The sequence below is a fragment of the Aythya fuligula genome, chromosome 1, assembly GCF_009819795.1.
Source record: "Aythya fuligula isolate bAytFul2 chromosome 1, bAytFul2.pri, whole genome shotgun sequence".
NCBI lineage: Eukaryota > Metazoa > Chordata > Aves > Anseriformes > Anatidae > Aythya > Aythya fuligula.
The window spans coordinates 115676699-115703969 of record NC_045559.1 but is presented as its reverse complement, the minus strand read 5'-3'; the positions used below and the strand labels follow the sequence as shown (position 1 = coordinate 115703969).

The following is a 27271-nucleotide window of genomic DNA, read 5'->3' as shown; positions in this document are numbered from 1 at the left end:
ATCCATTCTCTGCACTAGGGTGTAGCTAACTGAACCTTTAATTACATCCACTTACTCAGCAAGACTATCAAACTGTTCTTGATTTGTTTAATTCTGAAATGATTAACATATTCAAAAACAGGACCTAACAATCTGTGTGTGCACAGTATATTAAATGTAGATGCTTTTATTACAATCTTCTTTGCCACATAGTTTAAAATAAAATATATCAATACAATCACCATAACAGTCTCAGACAACAAATTAACACCATCCAAACAAGATACAGTAAGATACTCCAAAAGGCAGTATGAGTAGCTGGAAACCTTGGTCCTCTGATTCTTTTGTAGAGCACATTGATTATAGATTTTTCAATATAAATCAGCAAACAAACATTAAAGTTAACAATTTCATACTGCAGATGTCTAAAATGTTTATACCCAGTGTGAATAGCATGTGTCTCCCAAAGAGGTAAAAGGGAATTTTAATCATGTAGAGATTATATCCAGGCCCAGAATAGAGTAGATTATTTGTAAACAAGTTTTGGTCTTTCCTGCACAATGGCTCCACAAAGGAGTGCACTCGCAGTAATCAAAATGGCTGGCCACATACACAGAGCAGTTCGCCCCAGAAAAAAGGATCCAACACAAATCACAGCAAGTGGAGAGAGAGAACAGTGGGGAAGGCAACTGGATGCAAACACAAGCCATTCACCACTCCCAGGAGGACACACACTTCCGTGTCAGATGTGTACCTGACAGCTAGCTTGACGTGTACACGTCTCCTCCACGTGTACACCTGGGAGTAGAGGCAGCAGTGCAGTTGGCATTCCCCAACCACACCAGTCTCCAGGCTGAGTGAGGGGCCTTGGACTAGTGGGTTACAAACACTCTCTGTGCTCTTAGGACAGCCATGGAAGCTTCTTCAAAAGTTATTGACTCCACTCTCTGTGCTAAAGTGCTTTCTTCTGTAATTAGTGGGGACCTAAACTCGTTTAGACTAACCATTTTTCTTTACCTAAGGATCTGCAAGTGGATCAGACAACCCTGATGAGTCTCCTCCAAGGCCTTATACAAATAGTGGGCAGCTGTCTGATACTGAGACACTTGATAGCTGCACCGGGCAGTAGGTGTTCGTACTCTACAGATATTACCTGCAGGAGGAGAGGTGGGAATGAAGGTTGGGACATGACTGTTCTGAGCCTTTGAATTTTGTTCTGCAAGCATTATGAAAAAGTGCTGTGTAACTCTGAACCAATAAAAACGCATCTCAGTATTACATATATATACCCTGACATTTAAAAAAGCCTGTTGTGACTACAAAATGTCAGCTACAGAATATATTTACAGATAGTTTTTGATGCTTGTTCCAGGCAAGGGATGTTAAGCACAATTCTTCACTGAATACATAAACCTGACCTAATTTAGATCAGGTCAGTGGGAGTTTAAAACAGATGCCACATGAACGACTCCCGGGGACTTAAGCAGAAGCAGCAAGCAGCCAACTGCTACAGCATCCAGCTAGTGCAAAACAGGAACTTTTGCAAATTGAGCACGTGAGTATTGTTATCTTTTTTTTCTGAAGCTCCCCTTGCTTTATCCATCCTTTGTACAGTATGGCTATGTCACAGAAAGGTGCGAATTACTGGAGTGATCCTTCTTTCTTTGAAGATGTAGTGAGAGATCACACCTGACACGTATAAGCTGCTCCAGCAAACACCCCACTTGCTCTTTTATGGCAAGATCAAGGCTGATTATGGTTAACAGAGAAAACCTTCTTTGTAAGGTAACTTTGTGTTTCCTAAATTTCAAGCTTTTTACTTCAGAGAAAAACAGCCCTGTCTTTCTCGCAATTCCCTTGTTTTTTGCATGTTTTTTTCCAGTGCCAGAAACAATTGTGCTGTCTCACACTTACTAAAAGGGCTTTTTTGTAGTACAGATTTACAGCAGGTAAGATTTCTTTGACAGCAAATTTTGACAGTGCATAGTTAATGCTGCTAAAAAAAATAATTTAAAAGGCCAATTTTTATCTTCTTTCTCCTGTTGATCCTCTGATGTGAAGAACTCAAGAATCTTGATATTTTAATATCTCCGAGGATGGTGACTCCGCAGCCTCTCTGGAAAACCTGTTCCAGTGTGCTCTCACCCTCACAATGATTTATTTTTAAATGTTTAAGCGAAATTTCCTGTATTTCAGCTTGTGCCCATTGCCTCTCATCTTCCCATCAGGCATCACTGAGAAGAGTCTGGCTCCCTCTTCTTTACTCTTTCCCATCAGATGTATACACACTGACAGTTCACGTCTTTTCACATGGTGGGTATCTGCCATGAACTCATCTCTGTTACTGACTGCTAATTTTAGTGACTGTTCACATCACCAAAATTATTATTGCTAGGAGGTTATTTCATGGCAGTGGTCACTCTAAGCTGTGGCAGTAGAGTCATGTTTTGTAGGTCTTCTTCTTTTTCCTTAAAATTCTCAAGTCTTTTTTTTTCATTTTTAACTTCAAACTCATGAGAGGAAATAAATGTGTTAGCTGTTTAGAGTTAACACTTGAGCTTTGCCTCTTATATTGCTGCAAAATGTGTTCATCTCTTAAATTTCATTTTTTCAAAGATACCGAAAACAAGGGATTTCAGAAGTGCATTGATTATGAAATCTTACTCTCTTAAAAAATCTGCTGAGCTAAAAACAACTTTAAGGATAAATCACTCTTCTACTAGGTGAAGCCAATTACCTTTGTTATAATGGCAAAAATTCCACAAAATGGTGGGATTAGTGAAGTCTGCAGTGTCAAAAACAATCTTCAGACCAGATCTACTGGGGACTCCCCCTCTATAAGTGACACTACCCATTAGGCTGGTATAAAGAGGAAGAGGCAGGCAAGGTATCCAGGAGAGACCCAAGAGTGAGTTTCCTGAGCCTCCTCAGGTCATCAAGAAAAAGTCAGAGCTGCCCTTTTCTCTAAGGAAAATTTGCTTCATGTAGCTGTGCAAGCCAAAATGCAGTTTCTGTCTATGCAATATCTGTCTATGCCATCTAAGACAAATAAAACTCATCAGCAGAATTCTGATAAAACAACACAGTAGAGTTCCTCTTTGGAGAAGCTGAAACTTCAGCCCCATACAGAAATCAACAGGAAATACAAGTGGTCAGTATTTGTCAGTGCACCTGCCCTACTGGCGTAAGATCTGGCCGAGACATACAAGATGCTGAAATTAGTAAGAATCCCATTCTGAAGGCTAATGAAGCAGAATTTTGAAATGAAAAAAGAAATATTTGGGAGACAAACAATAACATTTTTGTGATCTCTCATCAAAGAAGGTTGCAGAGAATTATATTATGAACAAATTTTGTGCGTTTCTCTGAATTTGGGAAAAAATATTTTATGCTTCCCTGAATATGCCACTTACTAAGCCATACCTATTACTGTTACCACGTTGCTTCATTGATAAGCCTGCCTATAGTGCTCGCTATTGCTAAGTGGAAGTGCCCTACACGGTTTGTAAATACACCCACCCATGAAGAACAAACCAGGGTAGTCATCTTTCAGAGTAGGAGCTGCTTTCTCTTTTGTCCTTAAAGAACAATTGTCCTTAGTTAAAAAAACAAACAAAGCATCAAGCCTGGCCTTGGAGGTAGAACTACAAACTTCTAATCAGTGCTACTGGAAAAAAAAAGATACTCTTTTATTAATTATTATGTTTTTGGAAGATTATCAGTGGGGCACCTGTGGACATTAGAAATTAGCAGCCAGTACCTGCAAAAACTGAAACCGTGCAACTGTTCATAAGACAAGAAACAGGAGCAGTTACCAGTAACATGAATGACACCTCAAGGTCACTTCAGAGTACTTAAATGCCAAACATCTCCAAAGTACTCCTACACACAAGCAGAAATTTGCGTGTAGTTTTAACCCTGCTTAGTTTCGTAGCAGCTGAGATACTGAACACCAGAGTAGGTAACCAGATCTCTCCAGGAAAAGGGAGCATGTAGCCAGCTCCATTGGCACTAAATGCTGTCTTGAAATATATTCTCCAGTTAGTCAAGCATTCCATTAGCAAATTCACATCTGAAGTCTTTGGCAAGGCAGGAACATTGTACTCTCTTGCCCTGGGTAATTACACAGACTAGGTGAATTTGACAGCCATTTTGATACCTGGTAATATGCGTCAATGCATACTAACTCTGTTTTGTTTTTAAAACTGAGCAAGGCCAGCACATATGTTTGAGAGTGGATATCTGCCTATGCTGGGCGCTATTTCATGAAAGTCAGGTTTCTGTCACAGATCTAAGGCAAATATTACAATTTACAGGAAAGAGATGAGGACATCGATACATTGTGCGTTATTGGAGACATACAGCCTTTATAACACGGTAGCTTTCACTATGATCTCTGGGTTTTCTATGTCCTGTTTGCTTTGGACCATTCTCAGTTCCAGATGGGCTGAGTTTGGTTTGTTTCCTTCTCCAGCTTGTGCTAAAAAGATGACATCAGAATGTCAGTATAAACAGCGGTACAAAAATAAACAAGTTGCATTGTCTGATACCCCATTATATTTTTTCTCCCCCACCCCCAGGCCCCCTTACTATCCCTGCAAAAGACTTCCAAAGTAGAAGATCAGCACCCCTGCTCTGCAGCACCTCTCTCGAGGAGAGGAACACAGCTCTGCTGTCAATTACAAAGAGACAAAGACATGCTTTGGGAACCCTCAATTCCCGTCTGGATCTCCTTAGAAGCTGACAAACATGGGAACTCAAAGGTGAGAGAATTTGAAAAAAATCATTCTTCGCATGGCCAGTACAGCCAACAGACTATTACTAGTAGATAATCCCTTCTCCATGTTAAGCACAGGTGTTAAAAGGGAATGTGAGTGAGCTATACTTAAAACAGGATCTCTTTTGCACGTGAAATCCCATGTTTCCTCAAGCTGTTCCACCACTGCTTTGCAAAGCAGCTAAGCAGTCAGCGTAACTGCAGTCCCAGTGTTAAGCTGAACAGTGACATCTTCAGTCTGGTGTTGTCACAAACAGGGTTGGAGGACACAGAACGTGTACTAATAAGACTACCTAGCTCTCCTGTAGATTCTCTAAATCCTCTGAGTGCCTCCACATTGAAGGATACCTTTCTGAGTCAGGAAACTCAGAAAGCTCTGTAAATGTTTCTTCTGATGCAAATCCAAAGAGAACACAGGATCAAGGTTTGAATAAATTACCTTTTGCACTCTTAATGGTCCTTTGCAGAACATGTTGCATGGCTGACACAGTCTTTTCGCATGCTACCTGCACATTAACATAATATATCCAGGTTGTAGTAAAATTTCAGCTGCCCAGTTTAATAGCAGTGCTTTTCAAATAATAATATGCAGGCAAACACAACTGGCAAGACACAAACAGGGTGACAACTATGTAAAGTAGAGTTTGGACAAGAGGTTTCAGAGTCTCTTAATTCTCCCAAAACAGGTATTAGAAATCATACACCCATATCAAGGACTCAATGTGCATAAGGGAAGGAATTGGGATAGAGTAAATGGTTTTCAGTGCTTATTAAGTGAGGATTAAAATATATTTATTAATGTACATGCAATGCAGTCTCTGTCTCTCTCTCTCTCTCTGAACATCTTATTTAGTAAAATTACATAACCGAAATGTGATCATCCAAAGTTGTACAAGCTAAAATCTTGTAGGAAAAGAGAAATTCCGATTGTTTTAAATAATGTAATAGATTACAAATAATAACAAGAGGCAGCCTAAACTTGCAGGCAGATGAAAAACTCTCCCATACCTTCAGATTGTTTGGATGCTTATGTGTCCAGGCCAAAAGCATAGCAGCAAACAAGTCTCCTGTTCCAACAAAGACAGCATCCACTTTAGGAGATTCCACTCGAATTCTTTGTGTCATCTTGGTACCATCTGCATTAGCTACAATACAGACAGACAGTTAGGTAACAGACTCAGCAACTAATACGACAGCATTTACCATGATTTTAAAATGATAATCAGATTTGAATTCCTGTGTTATTTGGAACGTGAAGATGCTAAGGAGCATTGTAAACTTGTACCAATTCTGTTTAAACGTGCAACCTTCCAAAATTTTGCTGAGTTGGGACAGCATTTACAACTTATATATTGTACATATTTCACTTAAGTGGGAACAGATAGCTGACACTTTCACTTTCATTAAAGAGTAAGAGCCCTAAAATTATTCATTTAGACTGCAGCAGCAGCTTGCTCAGGAAACCACGTATTTATGGAGACTGCTGAATCCTATGTGGGACATACCCAACCAGAATCTAGAGAGAACCTCTGAGTTTTATGGAGTCACGGGAGCAGCTGTACACAGCAGCAGAGAGTATCTGATCCACCTGCTATACTCAATCACCACTGGAGTGATCAGGCTTACTCCAGCCCCAGCATGTACCAAGTACTAAAAAATACCAATTGGTTCTTTGTGGAGTTTGGATGACTTTTTTTTCTTTTGGTCTCAGCAGTCCAGAAGGTTATGCCCAGATTGAGAACACAAAGATGAAGAGAAAACAAGATTATTCCACATAACTATGTCCTTTGCATGGAAAAAAAATCCTGTGAGAGTCCAAACACACCATGCATCTTCATGATGATGCAGAAGAGGATAGAAAGGAGAAGCAGAAGGCCATTTTACAACCAATCAATCAACAATCCATCAGGGCAGAATAACCTATTAACAGGACAGTGTAATTTTTCATAAAAGCCACTAAACCATCTACAAGGTCTGTTTTATACAACTAGTACTTGTCAGGAACTCTATTAGGGGCTTTAGCAGCCCTGATTAATCTCACCTAGGACAGACACCCATGTGCCCTCTGCCACTGGTGCAGGGAGCTGCACAGAAGCTCAGGCACAGGCACAAACATCCTTGCCTGAGCTAGGCTGTAGGTGTACCTGCATCCAGCCCTGCTGTCCTGACTTACTGATTAGATTTCACAGACCTCTGACCTGACCTGTCTCATCTCTCTTCAACAATCACTGGACTGTCAATGGGACCTGTCTTGCCATCACCACCCCGTTCTTCTCACCTTATTCAGATATGCTATGGTTACCCTCAGCTCCCAGCCTGTCTTCCCTCACGGTGAAGCCCTGTTCTTACTGCTTACTGTAGAAGAAGTTCACTTAGGGAAGTAAGCTGCTTCCATGCACTGCAAATGGATCTAATGAAACTACTTCTTTGTAAAGCAGAGAACTCGTTTTTTGTTTGTTTGTTTGTTTGCTTGTTTTAAAAAAGTATATTTTAATGAAGCAGTTTGCAACTTACTTTTTCTGTGGCTTCCCAGGGCAATAAGGTAGTCGTTTCCTAGAGGTGCCTGCAGATCTGAGCTTGTGATCACCACAGTCTCTGGTCCCATGGCATGGAGCATATCCATTACCTTCCCATGTGCAAAAAGGAAGGAATCAGTGACCGCAGTGTGTGTTGATTAAACTTTGCATCATTCAGAGTACTTAAGGATTTTTCTCAATCACCTTATTTGGTATCTTTTGTAAAGAGAAAGAACAGTTTCTACTCAGAGAACTCACTTGAACTCACTTAGGGGGGGGTAGTTTGAAATAGAGGAATCAAAACAGTCATATTTAAATGCACACACTTGTTAAAATATCCAGGAATCTGTTTGTATTATCTTTGGATGCTCCTCTGAAAAGAACACGCTGTTTCAGACCTGACCAAAATTTTTGTCTGCATCACGTTTTCATGTATCAAAAGTAGCATCAAAAGAAGAGAACAAATATACAGATACATGCACTCAAGCTGGCATCTTTAAACGCTTACTAGAAAGACAATAAATCCAAGCCATGATTTATTTTTTTTAGCTAAGAATTTAACAGTTACTAAAAACAAAGAGTTAAAGAGCTAAACCAAAGGCACAAGTGTGTCTGTCTTCATCTTTGTTTCTTGTTGTTTCAAACCCAAAGTGTACACCATCATGTATCTTTGCAGATGTATTTCCTCCCCATGTGTTCATCACTTAAAGCCATCAATGTCTTACTTCTGACATCACAATTGGTTGCTACAAAAGTGAATTTTGATTTCACGGAAGAAAGAATGCCTTCAGTAATGAGTTTAGCATAAAACACTGATAAAATATTAATTCTCCCGGAAGAGTTTAACTAAAAATCCTCTCAGGCTTGCTATGACTCATGAACAGCTGAATGATAAGGACTTGTATCTGCTGTTTTTTAATTCTCTATTACTTTTTTTTCTTGTCTAAGCCTCTAAGTTTCTTCAGCTGTCAGATCTCTTTGCACAGACGTTGGTTGGGTCTTAAAGAAGCAGCAAGTCCACCAGCATATGCTGACATAATCATAATGTGAAGTAACATTAAACTCAGTTTCACTTCTCATCCACAGTTCACCAAGACCTACTCATGGTATTTCTAGTTGTAGGACTCAGCCCCTTCTACACCAAAAGTAGGTCATATTTAGCTAGATGTTAGAAGACTTTATTGTCATCACTAGTTTTGCAGAAGAAATCAATGAAAGCTTATCAACATGGAAATATATGGCAGAAGCCCTACCACCTCCAAAAGGGACAAATTCCAGCATGGATTATTACCTGGAAGGATAGACCTACATATGATATGCAGCTGAAGAGACAGACATATTAAGATAGAATATCCTGCAAGCAACTGTTTTAAAATGTTTCCATTCCTAAGTACAATTCCATCTCCTTACAGAGGATTTTTAAGAAAAAAAACATCATAAAGAAGAGCTAGCACACAAGAGTCGGAGAGACTGGCAGATAACTAACATGTAAAATTGTTTGTAACATCCAACTCAAGCAGCTGTAATTTGCAAACCTAAAACTAAGAGGTGCTCAGGTAACAGTGTTGTTTTCCAGACTGTGGTCCCACTGGCAAGGACAAGAATGGAAGAACCCAGTTACAGGTAGCAGTTGTTAGTATGAACTACAGTTTATCCCCCTCTCTCAGCACAGTGGAGTAATGTAAAACTGGGGTGGAAATGAGAAATTAAAAGAGCTCAGATCTTTGGAACTGTTTTCTGCTGTGAAGAGTTGGTAATCTACTGACATTGCATGATATTGCTGGAGGAAAAAAAAAACAATAAACACCAGGACTGACAGAGCCCAGCTACTCTCCAGGGTGCCACTGCAGCTGCTGTTTGTTTAAAGATTTTGTATTCTTTGAAGTTCAAAATCAAGCTGGAAGAAACAACATCAGTCCTTTATGAAAGCACTTGGCTAGTCAGCAAAACAAAGAGCTCGATTCTTTTTAAGAAACCAATAAAATCATATTTCTATTTTGTCCTTCATCACCAAGCCCTGCAGCTTTTTACAGTTCTTCAGTTTGCATAAAAGGGTGAATCCTTACACCTCCATGCAGTAAACTTGCAGACCATCTGTCATCCTGGTAGGATGATGACGGCAGCTGTCAGCACTCTGGATGTGTCCACCTTTCACCAGGAAGGACCTGAAGGCCATCACTCCCAATCCAGTTTCTCATCTATGCACTGCTTTCGCAACCCAGGTCTCATGGCCTTTGAGTCAGTTTAAGAAAAAGAAACGAAACACCAGCAAACACTGTCAGGAAGAGATTCAGAGTGTATTCAGCCAATCCATCTAAGTTTCCTAGTAAGCGCTATTCCTTGCAAACTGTCTCGATGGGAGTAAGAAATAGCTGAAACACTCAGCACTGCTGCTGCATGACTAGGATGTGGACAGCAGAGGGAGCGACTTTTGCAGGTTTCTAATGCCCTGGGTCACTTGGGGTTTTTCACCCCAACCACTGAATTTCCACACTGCTGACAGTGCAGTTATTCGTCAGGTGTGCTGCTGCTTGCCTTATCACTGCAGGAAAACAAACTCAGAGAGATCTGCTCGTTACCTCTGCAGTGCCTTTCTTTGTAGTTCTTTCAGGAAGTTTCTTGAGAAGTCTGACACAAGAACACAAAGTGCTTTGCACACTGAGAGCACAAGCTTTAATGACAGATGGATAGCAAGGACAGAGGCTAAAGCAATTTCAAGGTTAAAGACAAATGATAAACATTGCAGGTAGAATTACAGAATGAGATCTTACACAATCTATCCCTTACCTACTTACCTCTAAAGCGTCTTTTTCTGTGTGAATCTTCCTGCCAGTAAGTAACCTGAAAATGAAACACAAATCTTGAAAGAGCACATGTTCTCCTGGCTACAGCAGCTTTGTTTACTCTTTGAAAGGATGAAAGCTTGGACTGCACAATAGAGGCTTAAACAATCTGGTGGTTACAGATTCTGCTGTACCAGACCACTTTTAAAAGTTATGTGCACAGACACACAGTGCTTCTGAGGCAGGCTTGTATCAGTCCCAACCCATTTCCCATACCCTAAAAGTTGCCTCTCAAGTGTCTTCTCTCCATCTCCCATGTAGTTGCTCCCTCCCTTTAGGAGGAGAGTCTGTAACACATCATAACAGATTATCTCCTGACTAAAAAGAGTCACACCTATGTAGACAGGGTCAGCATGAGGCATGCAGATTTCAACTCCTAGGAGATAACGCCATGGTGGGATTTCTAAATATAATTTTGGGGCTTTTGAGTCAAATTATTTCAGATTTGACATTCTGACATACAACATGAACTTTTTCACGAATGGGTAAGAATGGGAGAAGGAAATGAGGTATTTTTTCAACCTGCCCTAGATACAGGTCTCTAGAGACAGTAAGAAATACTCCTGAAAATGAGAGACTAGAAAAAAACATGATAATTCTGTTCCTCAAGTAACTCCCCCTTTTTTTTTCTGCTTTCAGTATTGAACAACAGGAGGTTTGCTGAAGAGCACTACTTTAAAACAACAGCTAAAAACAAAACCCAACATATACATACATACAGCACTGTACTGAGACAAATGAACAGCTATCAGTCTGCCCTGTTTTTATCCCTGTGTTTATTTTGTTATAAAAGGAAATTAAGTACTTACTCAGCCTCGAACTGGTTAGGAGTAATTATATCAGCAACAGGTACAACTTTGTCCCTGTAGACTGGGAGGAGGTCCTTGGGCACATACTATGGAAGAAAAGATGGTATTAAATGTTATCAGCAGACATATCAGATGTGGGAGTAACACTCTCCAGTAAACATAAAGCTACCAGTGTACTGATATCAGCAGGAATTAAAGTGGCTGTGCATCCTCCAGCTGGTGACAGTACTGCCAACAGCTCTTTTGTCACTGACAGTGATGGGAAGCATCACTAAGCAGGCCTAAAGTGATATCATTTAAAGGAAGTGGTGTCTAGATGAAGAGCTTTTGGGTTCCCCCTTACCAAGATGACAGAGCAGCATGAGGAAATAAAGTGTCCAACCACAAGGAACTCTTTTTTGCGTCCTTACCCCCAAATTAAACTACTTTGTTGTTGTACCAATGGAAAAAAGGTCCTTTGCTGCACCACTGTGTACCCACAGTGATTGTGTCACACTTGTGGGACTTGAGGAAAAAGTAACATTCATGTAATGTATTATTTGTCTCCTCCTTTTTAGTGCAATATTTCTGGGGTGTGTTGTACATTAATATTCCATAATGGGAATCAGATTTGTAACTTGGGTAACTTTGTAACAATTTATAAAGTAGTTATGACAAGTACATTTGCTTGCGTTGTACAAACCATCACATACTTTGCTGACTGCAGACCCTGCTCATCAAGTAATGAGGGCCAACACTCCCTATTCTGCTTTCCTGGTCCATTTCTATCCCATCTTCTTCAGCTAAATACAGCCCTTTAGCAAAGGGAGATTGGCTGTCTAAGCAGGTGACATACACCAAGATGTAGCAGGAGCCTACCAGTCTGTATGCTCTTCAGACTAGAAAGAAAGTTGAAAAGCATCAGCAGTTCTGGCATGTACTGGAGTTCAGATTGGAGTTTGAGTTAAATTGCAGGAGCCACCTCACCTTCTCATGTCCTGTTGTAACTCAATAAAACAAAACCTTTATTAAGGTTCATAGTTTAATAGGGGTTGATACTGATACTCTTCATCAGCACCCCATTTTCTAAACCAGGATTAATCCTTTTCATCAATGTTTTAATTTCTCTGTTAGGCTCATAAGCTGTGTCGGGCAGGGTGTATTTATCCATGTTCCCATGTGTTACTATCTCCCATTCCAGTCATATCAGTTGCAGATAAAACCTTATCATGGTGTTGACCATTAGGTTCTACTAGAAGACACATCATATTGCTACTCAGCTCATTCATGTTTTTATGGTGATGTGATGATGTTACGGGGACTCTGCCTTCAGACAGAAGTTCAAGACTAGATCACATCTAAATCAAACCATCTTAAATAATAATTTTATTACTTTTTATGGCAGGAATGAGCTGGTGGGTTGCATGTTAAATTTTCTCCTCTTCTTCCACCTATCTTGTCTTCCACCCAAAAGACACAGGAAGCTCCATACTTATGACTTCTCCCCAGAGCCAAGGCTTTGCAAGGTGACTCTACAGCCACTAGATCTCTGCCTTGTTAGAAAAAGCTAAGGATAATAAATATTGCAATAATCATAAAATGAAAGAATAAGACCACATAAGCAATGGCAAATTTATTACTAAGTGCTCTGCCACGTGATTTTTTCTATGAGCAGGTAAACTGTAAAAAGGTACAAGGACAAAGAGGAATTCATAGTGCATGACTAGCTTAGGCAGAAGAAAATATAAAATATCATTACTGCTGATCTCTTCCCACATTGCACTTTCACTGCAACTATCTGCTAGTGTTGATTAAAAATGAATGTCTCTTTGTCAGTATACAGTCTGGAACTGGCACACGCGACCTTTCTGTCACTACCACAGCCCAATGCCTAACAGCTGCTGGATCTCACATGAAATAAGTCATCTTCATTTAGGTTCAAGCAGCAGGTCAATTTCTGTGATCGCTGACAATGTGAGCAAGGCTACCTGCCAAAACTGCTATCTTGACAGAAAATGAGAGAACTCCAGTGAGAAATGAAGGGGAAGAGGGAAGTATTTTCCTGTGGACAGGGTCCATACTCTACCTGTTCTCTCAGCAGAGAGTTAAAAATAAATCCTCCCGGTATACAACCATTATGCTCCCCAGATGATAAACTAATGATAAACAGGAACAAATTTAGTTGATGCTGGGATCCAAAGCCACACTGAGGTAAAGCAGCTTAGTCTTTGTGTTTAAAAATTAATAAATATTTATACTTACACATTTATATAACGAAAAAAATCACTATACAAAGAATCTAAACAAATAAGTACTAACCATGGAGCCTTCTCCATTCCACTTGTCACCCATCACTGGATCACATACTGTAACAGAGAACAAATCTAGCTTTAGAGATGGGGGGCAGTCAAACAGACATTGGTGGGGGTAAAAGCTTTAAGTAACAGTAGCAGCTATGTTACAGCATTGTCCCTTGATAGCTCATACACTCGCACAGTTCTTGCAGCATACTTAACCAAAACTTTTTAATTGGTGGCTGAAAGAGTAAGGCAGGTGTAAAAGAAATCTTAAACAGGTATCAGAGGGTTGTAGTCACCCTCTGCTACCTGCTTCCATGTTGTTACATCTGTAAGCAATGACAATGAGAGGGTCTGATCACTGGGACAGAAGAGGCTTCTGTTATGGAAAATGCACAGAGCCCTCACCTTCACTCCCCAGCCCAAAACTCTGGTGTAGTAATATTACTATGGTGGGAAAGAAACATGGAAGAAGCTAATATTTGTGAAAATAGTCCTATTTTTACTTTAGTGTAAAAATATACATGCAAAATGTTGTGTTGTACACATAAAAAGTACGTGTATTAAAATGAAACAAGACGAAAATCCAGGCCAAAGTACATAAACTTATCCTTGATGTAGTATTAACAGGTTCTGAATCATCTGCAATATTAACAATGTATTCTAAGTGCCCTCAGTTTCAAAGCAAGAACAGAAACAACCTTGGCTTCTACTTCAAAAAGAATACTGTTCACTGTGTTACAAGAGCTTTCAGCAAGATAAAAAAGAAATACAAATCCCAACATATCAAATCAATGTCCAATTGATACTTAAGGAAGTTTCTATGAGCAACAAGAGACATTTGTTTTACATTTTAAAAGTATTTTCTTTACAGTATGATCTGTTTATTAAACATACTGGATCTTAGAAGCTTAGTTGTGTTCCCATTATCTGACCACTTCCTTCCCGTTCTATACAGTTAGATATTTCTTTCTGTTCATACTCCAATACAGTTTTTAGTTTTCACTTGCTAGTACAGGACTGTGGAGAACCTGCCAATGTAACAGCTTTACTATGGGCTAAAAAGCTATAAAAATCAAGCTCATGGTGATATCTCTGCTATATTTTTCAAGATGAGAACTGTGCTTTATTAATTCTAAGTCCACTATCACACTATGCAGCATTGCACCTTGTAAATCCTGTGAACCATTCTAGATTCCTGACCACAGGGTTTATTGAACTGAAGATGCCAAGCGCCAACTCTGATTCACAGCTCTTTATCCCAGTAAATCCCCACTGACTTTGCTACGTTACTCTAAACTCTTGCTCAGTTCAAGCCTACGCCGATTGTACTCAAAAGTCCTGAAACACTCAGAGAGTCTGAAATGAAAAGAGGGGAATCTTTGCTCTTCGAGCTTTCCTGGGTAATCTTAGCACGAGTAACCAGAATTAAAAACGCCTTTGACTTATTAAACTTACACATTGCGACTGTTCTTCTGGGATGAAAAAGAAAACATGGCAAGGCTGGATGGGAGTCTATCCCACCTTTGACTGACTTGGAAATCAAGAATAGGCTTCAGCTATCAGCACTTCCAGCCTATGCCTCGAAATTAAAATCCCAGCTGGCTGCTGCTGTTTGTACAAGACTTCCTTTGATACGATCACTTCTTAACACACACTCTCCTTTGGATGGCATAATGCAAGACAAATACTGAAAGGCGTAATACCAGAAAGATAAAATCCAACTCCCTCAACACTTAAGCAATGTTGAAATGAAACTTCACTCGAATCTCAGCCGGTCCCAAGCAGATCTGAGCACAAAATGATTGTGAAATGCTGGGTAGCATCAGAATGCTTTCATCCTAAAGCATGAAAATGATGGGCATATACAACAATGAAGCAGAAAGAATTACAATTCACATCCTTACCATACACTAGGTTTGAATTCTGTTGCTTCAACTCCTGGACAATATCCACCACCATTGCAAGAAATGATGTGTCCCTTGTATAACCTTTGTGAAAAAAGACACTTTTAAAGTTAATTTTCAATAATGTTTTACTGGTGTATTTCTTTGTTGACTTATTTAGCATAGAAATGTTGCATACTTCTCATTTGCATTCTCATATGCATTTGGATCAATGCATATGAAAAGAAAGGCATTTTAGTATTTTATTCAGGAATAATAAGTGGAAGAAAAGTCAAGACAGTCTCCACTATAAACACAACTTTAGAAATCCATTTGCTAAGTACATTATACATGAAGTGCTTATACAACTTCAAAATGTTTGAACATACATACAAAACAGTGAGGCTGTCTTTCCAACACATTAATGCAAGAAAAATTAGTCTTGAACGTTTCAGAGCAATGGCCAATATACTAATAAAATCCCTAATCTTAGGCTTAGTTGTGAGATAAGATAGACATTTGTTTAATTATTTATTTATTTACATCTCAAGGCCCTAAATACAATGTTAGCTCTACAACATTCTCATTTAATTATCAATTTCTTTAACATTTATCTGTGTTTTTTTTTTTTTTTCATTTATATATTTACTTATTGTATTTATTTTACATGTTAATTTCATTTATAACACATTAATTAACAAACTCATTTTCATTTACTCTAGTTCATTTAATCTAGCAAGGTAGCTTCTTCAAACCTTCAGCAGTGCCCATTCTACTAATATATTTAAAAATACATTTTGGAGACTTCTTTTTAGTCTTAAAATTGTTCAATTCTTACATGTTGAGGACAAATGGAAAAAGATTCCAAGATTCTGGGGCAAAATGCTTTGTCTTATTTCCATTAAATGCTGATTATCATTGAAAAAAGACAAGCAAAGATTTTTGCTTTCAATGACCTGTCACAGTAGACTGGCTTAAAAACCTATAAAGCCATAGTATGAGTAACATTATTGATGGAGGTATTTCAAAAGCATTAAAGAACTGGAGTTTATCTGGCACCCTGAATGCTCTACTCTAAGTGAAACAAATACTTAAAGACCTACAAGTAACTGACAGTCACAAAAGTTAATGAAGTGACATTTTATATAATCACCCTAAAGGTAACCATTTTCATTTCAGCCAAGATACCTACAGTAATTAGACATGCAATTACAGTCAAATCCTAACTGCTGACAAATTAATTTAAGTGTTTGATTAATCATATCCAGGTCACTGGAGGTAGCAAAGTATGGCTGTGCAACATGGTGAAGAGAAAAATATGTCTTTCGGTTTGAAGAGAAAAATACGTCTTTTAGCCCTGAATGAAGAATGATGATTTTCAACTTCAGCCATAACTCAACACAAAAATAGAGAGGGTGTTATTAAATCATAAGAACTGAATGTCATTTCCACCCATTCCTTCTCTTTGTCTACACTTCTCTGTGTCTATACTTTGTCTATACTGGCTACACTGAACAAGCTTTTTAAACAAACTGGAACAAAACACTGACCCATCTATACATCTATACCCGAAAGTCCTATTTTATAAGGCATTTAAATATTTTTTTGTCTTCAACATTTTCAAAATATATGAATTTCTGTTGTTTTTAATCTCTTACATCTGTTTTGGCAGTTTAAGACACTAACAGGAAAGGAGCTGGGGGCCCTCCTAAGAGTTGAAAGTAAAATAAAGAAGGAACATTTCAGCAAAAAGAATATTCAAACATTATTTACCAATGCTGTATAGTAACATCTCCTGAAAACTCCTACAATACAATGAGCTTTTCCTGGAAATGTCCTCTGAGTGACATCTTTCAAGGAAACAAAGGATGTTCTTTTAGTTTGCAATTACAAAGAACACATTTATGCTGAAATTAATTTCTTAACCTTAGCTCTTTTCTTATTTAGTCTCCTTTACTTTGGAAAGATTCCCTGAAACAGAAGGGAAAATAACCTTTCAGTCATGCCATACCCTTCAGGCCAGAATGACTGCTTTGGCGTTATAATCCATACAGTTAAACTCTCCAGGTTTCCTTTTGTATAAAGAGATTGCTTTCCTACATGTGGAAACTGTGAAACTAATTAAATCTGGCAATTTATTTCTGTTTACCTTTAAGAAGTGACAGTTCACTGCCATTAAAAAAAAAGATCCTGTAATCTAAACCGGACGCATAGCTCTCACTGAGGTGAAACCCCATAATTGATCTACACCAAAGAGGCAGAAATTGGATGAGAAGCAGTCTGTAACAGAAACTGCTGATATAATCTCCCCATTCTATATAACATTCTACAAGAAGCTTTCTTTGCCTATATTTACAATGCTTTTCCCTTAGTAGTGCATAAAGTCATTGTGTCCTCCAGAGCTGTATTCACTTGGAGAAGGTAAAAGGAGCTACGTAGCAACAAGAGCAAATCAAAAATATGTATGTGATAGAGAGAAAAACAAAATCCACCTCTCCTTATGCTTTGCTCTGTATGCAAAGCACAATCCCGTGAAGACCAAGTAGAAAAAACAAGGGCAGACAACTGCATACAAGTCATTCTGTTATACCAGAGTGCTACTAATGCAAATTTAGGAGAAAGGATTAAACCCATGTCTTCAGAGTGATTTTAAATACTCTGACATTCCTCACCCTTTTTTTCCTGTAGTCACTCCCAAAACATTAACTAAGCCTGTACAAGACTGGCCTGTACAAGTCTGTAAACTATACCAGAGGATCGATTTACTCACCCAATTACAACCTTCTGGCTGGAGAACACTTTCAAACTAAATAACATGAGCAGTTAGGTCTATAATATACAATTGAAATCACAGGAGGAATCTAAGGAGGAAACATGTAATTGCGTGGTTTGGGATAAGGAGGGATATGGTTTATATATCTCTACACTCATTTTACTTTTCACATGAACTCCAAAGAAAGAAACTCTTCATACCTGTGAGTACATAATCATACTGGTTGACCTTGTTCAGCTTAAGTCCTTCATACAGTTCATGAAGTTCATCTGAATTTAACACCTGACCCTTCCAGTGTGCATAACCTGCAAAACAAAAGCCAGATCATTTTTCAAGGGCTAGGTTTTCTAATTAGGATCAAAGAGATCAAAAATGTGGAGGAACATCATAGGCATCAGAAGGCATTTCTAACTTTCTAGTAAAAGAGTAAAATCTGTTTTTGTTATTTTGTATTATTACAGGGAAAAAAATGACAGCAGGATGCCACATTTAATTATTGGCCATAAACTGCACTATGCAGAGCCCAGGTTTCACTCAGAAGAAAACAGGCTTGTAGGTGCGGGCTTGTGGGGTCTATCTGAACACAGGTATGCAGCACTTTCATACCCGACATGGCTTTCACTGGCACCTGCCTATACCTAATAGAGCAACCACAGCAGAATATCATCATGAGAAGTTCTCTAAATGTACAATTTCATCTGACAGAGTGCCTTCCAAAAATAGGATGATTTTAATGCTGAGACTGCTGGAAGAGGCAAACAAATATCAGAAAGGCACTAAAAAACGGACAAATAATATCCATACATTCTTGTCCTTGAGGGATCTGTAGGAATTATAAGCAAGTATTTTTGGCTGAGAAGTGGATGGAAGGCAAAGTTGTAGGGAGAAACTGAAATGCCTTCAGCAAACAATTGACCAAGCTCCAAGGCAGCCAAATTGTCAATAAATAAATAAATACATTTCACTGTCAGATGCTAAACATTTATTGAAAAATGTAAATGCACCTTTCACCTTGTCATCAAAGCCTGCCCATCTAGATGGCAGCCACCACTCCCTTTTATATATAAATGTGCATATAAATATATATATAAAGCAATGGCATTTCCTCCAAGACGTTAGATGAGGCACCCAAAATTTAACTCTTCCAACCTTCATAAATTCACTTGTGTTTTTTTGTTTGTTTGTTTTGTTTTGTTTTGTTTTAAATCCCATCTATTAAGTTGGATTACAAAAAGTGAAACATTACTTTAGTATCTTCTTCCACACCACCATGTGAGTAGACAATGGTATTTCGTTTTAATTCCTGTTCTTGGAGTTAGAAAATTCTGTGATAAAAACTCTTGGCTTGATTATCACTCTAAACTGTGTCATTAGAGGAACTGCCAAAAGGTGCCTAGAGCCTAGGATAAACACATTTTTCAGTTTTGCTTCTTACAAATGCAAACACACCCACAGCAGGGTGAGCAGATGGATCATTTTGCTCTCCTCGTCTCACAAAGCCCTAGTCCCTAAAACACGACGCTCTGCCAGCTGGTGAAGGGACTGACTCACATCAGCCACGTGGATTCTCTCCTTAGCAAATGTTTTTTAAAAAAGTCTTTGTGAAGAAAGGGAGAGAGCTCCAAGTACACGAGGAACCCTTGGCTGCAGATGACTTGGCTTATTTAGGCAACCGTATGTACTGCCACATCATGGCTTTAGGGAGAAATTTTCTGCCCTCTCCTCTTTGCTGAATCTAAATTTCTCTTAGCGCTCAAAATCCAGTCCACGCAGGGACATGACATGGTCCTGTGTGCTCCACTGTGACCGTAATTCATCAGCAAAGCTGAGCTTGTTTCCACAGATGTGGAAACTCAGTGGGCATATGAGCAGTTTGCACCCAGAATCAAGGTCAGCCAACTCGAGCAAGGGCTTCCAGGCGTACCTGAAGGTCCTTTTTCACTATCTGGTAACAAGTGCAGTACAACCTAAAATGCAATCACACAACAGCTAGAGGAAAAAGAGCCCTACAGGAGAACTCGGGGAAGCCCCAGCTCCTCAGACAGAAGAAAAAAGGCAATGCCTTCACTGGATCTGCAGGGAATTGGGATTTCGCTGGGAGCTGAGTTATGTTTGAGAAGAGAGAAACAAAAATCGACACTGACAGTGATGTGGAAACCACTCTAAGCCCTTTCCCCGGGGGAATCTTCATATAACACGATGAATAAGGGCAAAACCCCATGACCCTGGTCGTACTCTCCTGGTAGAATTTAGAGCCAAAAAGCAGCTTCTGCAGAGGGGCAGAAGAAAATGCCAGCTGCTCGTGTTTAAAAATGCTTTCAGTGATGGAAGAATGGACACCTTGGGGTCCCAGAAAGAGGGAGAGGGACTGCTCTGAAAGGGGAAAGGCCTGGGTAAGATCCAGCAAAAACCCAGACAGATACTGTGAGGTCAAAAATACACTGCATTGCCCTGAACCCAAAGAGACTTAGCAGGGAATGCCAGCAGCAAGCTTCAACATCTTAAAGCCCAATGGCTTTAGGGAAAACCATCAGATTGGTTGGAAGTAAGGATGATAATGAGGAATCACTGTCCTTCCTGGCTGGACATGAGGGCTTGGCTAGTGATGAGCACATCTGAAGGCCCAGAATTGCAAAGACATTAAGGAAAATCTGCTTCCTAGAAAAGTTATCCCTATGCCAGCACCCCTAAATATGCATATTTGGCAAACAGCAAGAGAAAATTGTAATTCTGTTTATCTGTCCACGTGCTGTAACCCCTGTCTGTAGTAGGAGCAGAGTGGCACTTAATACAAAAGTTCAAGGTCTCACAGTATCTGGCTACCTGAGCACAAAAACCACAGCCAAGAAAACTTTAGGATGAGTTTCAAGTTTGTACTTGGTAAAACAACTGCATCCCATTTGGAAACTACGCAGGTGGTTAGGTTGAGCAGCTGGATCAATCTATTAATCTTTTATCTGGGATGTTAAGGTCAGATTTTGGCTTGATTTTTACCTTCCACGAAGGATGAACGATGGGTCCTACTTTCTTCAGTTACAAAACCACTAAGTAATTCTACTCAGTGCCAGGATAAGAGAGCAGAGAGAAGGCTGCCAGTCACGACACAGCTCTCCAAAACTGCACTTGGCAACACTGCATCTGGCTTGAGGTGACTGCATTAGTTTTCTGGATTAATAAAAATTTTAAACAGATAGTTGAACATAAACCATTAAACATCTGTATACCCCTTCTACTTACCTGTATTATAGCCTTTTATTGCAGGTAAATTTTATATACTTGTTTTTAAGCAACTGAGGGAATGAAAAACATGTAAGACATGATGCTTCCTGCCCCTCATCCCTCTAAAATGATAAACTTATTCATTAGTCTCCAAGCAAATGTCTTACTTCACCTGTATCTAAAAGAATAAATAAGAGAAACAGCTCACACTACACTCAAGATACATTTACATACTTTTCTTTCTAACCTTCCTCCAATGCTTTTTTTTTTTTTTTTTCCTTTGGAATGTATTTATAAGCTTCTTAATTACTTTCAAAAACAATGAGAAAAAGAACAGACTAAAACTCCCAGGCATACCAGAAGAAAAACCAAACCAAACCAAATAAAACCAGTTAAGCACAGCAAGGCGTGTACGACGTCTTTGTTCTCCAACGCGAAGCATTCTGCTCTGAGGTTTGAGCTCTCCTGTGGTGCTCCCTGCAGATCTGTTCCCAGGGGCTTCAATAACCAAGTATTTCACGTGGGGAAAAGGAAGGAAGATGTAGCGTTTAAGGCACGTGGCGGGCAAGCAATCTGCTTTCACCTGTGCCAAGAAATTCACATGCAAACTCTGCAGATAACCTGGTCTAAAAACATTACTTAAATCTTCAGCTACCAAGAGGGCTTCAACAGAACCAGAAATAGAGAAACCTAATTCCCCCCTGGGCAGAACTAGAGCATTATTTACAGCTGGCCAGTGTGGGAGTAAAATATTACCGCTGTTAGGCAAAAGTGGGGATGTTTTTCTTTTTGTCCCACACATCGCAGGCGTGAGTGAGTGCATATGGGTGGCAGACTGTGAGGAATCACATCAACAAGATGTAATTTCTCATGTATCAGACCTACCAATCAATCCGACCACGCACTCCACTCCCATTAAGTGGAAGACAAAAGTATTTTGCTTTAAAAAAAAGGGAGGTGGGAACAGGCTATTTGTTCTGGAACAACTTCAAAGGTAAGATTTAGATGGCTAAGTAAGCATGTTACATGCTTATCATTAGCAAAAATACAAATCGCATAAGAATTAAAAGATGCACCTCCCAAAATAAACAATGATGCAGTCAAGAAAAAGACAACCTAGATTCTTATTTTTGCATATTAGGCAACGAGATGCTTTTGCAAACAAAACAGTAAGAGAATAAAAAGCCCAAACTCTCTGTAGGTTGCATGACAGCTTTTTTTTTTTTTTATTTGTACAAGAAGCACAATGCCATTCAAGGGTGAGTCACTCTAATCATAGCGTAAAAGTTCCTCGCCAAGCAATATGACAAACTGTTCTCCCAGGGGAGCTGATTTAAAACACATTTTCCGAATTTCAGGATTATCAGAGACTAAAGAAGGCTGAATTTTCTGAGCAGAAGTCAGCAGAAATAGCCCTGAGGTATCTTAATCATTTAAAAACAGGGCCAAAAAAAAGAGCTAGAATGATTCACTGAAGAAGGCCTGTTAGTCAAGAATTCTCCCTGTGTTTTATCTTTCACTGACAGGACCAAGTTTAAAGATGGACACGAGGAGAGAAAGAAGGCCATGTCCAAACACCACATCACACACTTTGCTACCTTTGCCCCTCCTGGCATGTTGCACTCTTTTGGAAACTATGTTCCCAGCTAGACTTTGAAGCACAAGTTTACTCTTCAGCTTGAATCATGACCACAGCAAAGTTTCTCATAAGATGCTGTTCTCCTAAGTAAATCACCAGTTTTCTCCCCAGTTCATCCAGCACATGATCCCTGTGTGTTGTGGCACTGCTCCAGACACAAGTCACATCCTGTTCACTAGTCCCAGCAGCAGCACAGGCTGCACGTACATCGACTTGTGTGCAGGCATGCATAAATAAATGTTCAGGCTGGACAAAAGTCTCTGTGAGGACACCACTGGATGTTCCTCTATCAGGGGGAAGGTGCAAAGCCCTCTGGATTTGCAAAACTGGGCTCAGAATCTACAACTTCAGAAAGGGTGGAAGAGATTTCATGGAGAAACAAGCATTAGAAAACTATACCTGTCATAAAAGGGAATACGTCCCCTTCCTTTCTTTTCCATTCCTTCTTTATTCATCCAAACAACCAAAACTTCTAAATAGAACCTCCTTTTATTTACTCTTGACAAGTGCCAAGGAATTACTGTATTCTGATATTCTTCTGAAAACTTTGCTGCCCAAAGTCAACAGATTGTGCACTAGTCTTTGTGTTTTTTTTTAACCACATTTACTAAGACAATCAAGACTAAAGAAAAAAAAAAAAAAAACTGATAACATGACTCCTAAATACCAGAAGACAAATTAAAAGTTCCAAATATTTGAAAGGCTTGTGATCTCAGAGATATTTTTGGTTTTGGGATGTTCATTTGTGCCTTCTTAAAAATAAATAAGTAAATTGCTAATTTCTTGTTCCTTCATTGTCTGGTCATCCTATTGGTAATGTAACTTCAGGCACATTCAGGTTTTGGTCCAATATAAACTCTATTAAGCTCTTTTAATGCCCTATGAAATTGTTTTGTTCTTAAAACTGAGGGCCAACAAATGACAGGTGCTAATCCATTTTCAGTTTTTAGTTATTACTTCAGGTGAAAAAATTGCTCAATTCCTGGATGATTACAACAGCTTTACCCAGCTATGGAAAATGAAACAAAAGAAACCAAAATATCAAAATCTCAAACTCCAGAACTAAATACATTAACGAAATAGGTCGATCAAAACATCTCTTAAAGCATGAGCAAACCTTTGTACTGTGCCAAAGGTTGCAAGCAGAATAAATAGCTTTTTGCCTGAGCCAGGAAAGAACCCCCAAGTCTTTGTTTAATTATTACTTCTTTCATGACTTTCCTCAACAAGAAGAGATGGCTTTCTACCTACCTTTGAAGTATTTGCTTTCTCTTTCCAGGGTGAAACCCTGCTGATATGAAATTCCTTCCATGATAGGAACATCTTATAAGCTTTTGAAAGCTGCCTGGAGGTGAACGTGCTAAGAGACAGCAGAGGCTTCCTATCTGCTCTCTGTTCCAAAATTTAGCAGCTGATTAATAGTTGTACCTCTGAGAGACTAGGATATTATCTAAGTATTTGTTTTTTGTTTTTTTTTTGTCAGAAACCCCTTTGCTCTTTTCTAAGTCACTGAAGTCAAGATTTGTCCCTTGACTTTACCTAGAGTACATTTCCCCTCAGTCTGTCACCACCGTTACAGTAGATGTGTCTCCATTGATTCAAAAACAGCAAGGCACTTGGAGCTCCTTTATGGGTGAAAGGTTTTTTAAAATAAAGAAATTTCACCTTTCTTTTGAAAAAATAAAGTCTTCTACCATTGTGCATATTAAAAAGTCTAAAAGTATGATGCGAGTACATCATATTTTGTTCACGTTCAGGCTTAGGACTCAAGCAAAAATACACCCAAATGTATTAACACCTCATCCCTCCCTCCAAAATGTGATTTTAGGATAATTGCTCACCTTCTGGATGGATACAAAGAGTGGGAATGTTTTGTTTAGCTTGGTATTACTCTGATGTTTGTGGTTGGTAATGTGATTATGAGCATCATAGGGCCATAAGGTACAGAATGCAGTACTGAAGACTAATTCCCTGTCCACAGAACTGGCTGCTCTGCTGGCCGTAGTTGTGTTATCTCATTCTCTGAGCTAATTATGTTACTGCCTAATAAAAGAAACTCACACTCTGAAGTAGCAGAACAGGCCATTTTCATGTCATATCATGCTCTAATCCCAAATCCACAGACTTCTGAGAGACCCGAAAATTACATTTATGTCTGATATCCTGAAAATTGGAGTGAAAGAGAACTCTTTTCTACTGTCATGTGATAAGCTGAGCCACACGTTGAGTACAGCTGACGTGGAGTCTTTAAGGTACATGTAAATATTTTACCTGTGTGGTTTGAAAACTGGACTGAGTTCACAGTGTCAACTTCAAATCCCAAAACCTGTAACAAAACACAGCAATATTTCTTTTACTAATACAGCTTTGTCAATATGTTACTGGAATCACAAAACGTAAGACAGCATTCTTATTTCTCAGAGCACTTTTAAAAATTTTTAGTGCTGTTTCGCGGTGAAAGCTGAGTCAACATACATGCAACATAAACAAACGATGCAGTACTTTAGCACAGAATGGAAAAAGTGACATTGGCAACAACATCAGAAAAACAGAGCCCTGAATCCTCAGGCAAGAGTTCATCTGGGGACAAGGATGGAGAGGTTGTCCCAGCAGCAATGACAGAAGCCACGAAGAAAGCCTTGGCAAGAAAAGCAGTCTGAATTTCAAGGTAATAAATGAATGCAAATTATGGAGGCAGGATGCTGTTCGTATTTCAGAAAGCCGATCTTTCTAAAAAAAGGACAGAAGAATCCTAAAAGGGATCAATGCGATGAGCAATACTTGGATTTCACAAGTAGGTTCTTTACAGCTTGGTGCTAAGAGAATAGAAAGAAATCAGAGAGAATTAATTGGGGGAAAATTAGGCAATCAAACAGAAAGACCTTCTAAAAGGACAAACTTAAAAAAAAAAAGCCTAAAGCATGCTCCGAACCCATCTGCTACCTTGCATTACCAGCAAACCAAATACTGAAAGAAACAATTTGCTAGTGCAATCAACAAACACATTCCTGTTGCCCAAAAAGAGATAAATATTTTGAAAATAAGAACACCAAGTCAGGAGAAAACTAACGAGGATTATTTGCTTGATAATACCTGTTCAATAGAATTAGGGATTACTGTTCAAGCCATTTTTAGACATTTTTATCTACAACCAGAGAAATTCTAATGCAGCAGTGACATAACAGTCTGACATTTAATATTTGCTTTCACATCCTACTTGCTCTGAGTAAGAATTCTCCTCAAAAGAAGAGCTGCTATATATGGCTCAGTGAGTCATACCAGGAGATAACAGTAATGATGCATCACTGTTTATGATCCATTTTCAGGCAATTTGCTGAGGAGGGGGGAATGAATAAATGAGGCTTTTACCAGTCACGTTTTTTCACTGAGAAGCACATCTCTCTCTCTTTTCATCACGAAGGCAACCCCTTCACATGCATTAAAAATCTCTGGGTGTATTGTAACAGACATGAGATTTCCTCAGTGCTTGTACTTGCTCCCTCACATAAAGCCATTAGGTAACAAGCCCCTTATTTCAAACCCTGGGTCATTACAAGATGGATGTATGTGCTGCAATGGATAGCTCCTTCTGCCTGCAGGCACTGCACTTCTGTCGTGCTACAGCTCAGTGTCTGAACGGGTCTTACTAAGTCTCTTACTGCAATATTTAATAAAGCTTTCTGTTCATTGTTAACTAGGCAGCTAAGTAATCTTACATTAATGACAGACAGAATGGTGGGTTGTCTCAGCCTGATCAAGTTAAAATTAAATTCAGCTTCTACTCTTGCTCCAGTTTCTTGTTTCCTCTTGGTAGATTTTATTTTAAAGACCAAGGAATGAACAAGGTGAGAACATGGCAATAGTGCTACGACCTTACCCTTGATGTCTGCACATGCTCTGCAAAGAAAGGAGAGCACTGCCTCTAAAAGATTGTCACCCCGGATTCAGTTCCCCTCCTGGCAAAGAACAGAACTAAGAAATTGTAATTTCCTTCCAACATCTTGGCAATAACTGGGAATTAACCCATCCCTGTGCAACACTTAGCTCACATCTCTTCAACTGCTTATCACCTGGTATGTCAGAACAGGCTTTCTGTGACTCCTAACTCACCAGGTTTACACATGGTGCTTTGGGGAAGGCGAGCACATGCAGATCTTGCAGTGAGGGCTGTTCTGCAGCATGGATAGCCACTCGAACAGCTGCCTGCCACCACCAAGAGCCGCCCTCTTTGCTCTCTCCATCAGCACTAGGTACCACTTCATTTCTCAACAAACTTCTCTCTAGGATTAGGGATTGTTTGGTTTGGGTTGCCAGTTTATGTGCTTCAGCCAGCAGAAGCGATAATATAAAGGAGGCCATCTCTCTCGGAGACAGCTAGATGTCAGGTTAGCTTAACTGCACATGTGGTAAAATACTTCTCAACAGCACAAAACAGACTAAAAAAGCTAAAAAGCCTTTAAGGTCCCTGTAACAATCACATGATGGTGTTAGTCTACGCTGTCACACTGTCTAATTTGTACTGAAATTCTGGTTTGAGTAAATTCAAAACAGGAC

The 27271-nt window shown here is 39.3% G+C and overlaps 1 protein-coding gene across 2 annotated transcripts in view; it reads right to left on the bottom strand.

Moving 5' to 3' along the window:
- Window positions 1–2475: 2475 nt before the first annotated feature.
- PDXK (pyridoxal kinase) overlaps window positions 2476–27271 on the bottom strand; it is a 43636-nt gene continuing 18840 nt past the window's right edge. For both annotated transcript variants that reach the window (XM_032182009.1, XM_032182018.1), the window contains exons 2-11: window positions 24989–25043; window positions 18060–18164; window positions 15108–15191; window positions 13223–13269; window positions 10925–11010; window positions 10068–10113; window positions 7271–7382; window positions 5765–5901; window positions 5196–5262; window positions 2476–4459 (exon numbers count right to left, since the gene is read on the bottom strand). In XM_032182009.1, coding sequence (XP_032037900.1) covers window positions 4347–4459; window positions 5196–5262; window positions 5765–5901; window positions 7271–7382; window positions 10068–10113; window positions 10925–11010; window positions 13223–13269; window positions 15108–15191; window positions 18060–18164; window positions 24989–25043 — 852 coding nt within the window. In that variant the 3' untranslated portion in view covers window positions 2476–4346. The remainder of the gene's footprint in view (window positions 4460–5195; window positions 5263–5764; window positions 5902–7270; window positions 7383–10067; window positions 10114–10924; window positions 11011–13222; window positions 13270–15107; window positions 15192–18059; window positions 18165–24988; window positions 25044–27271) is intronic.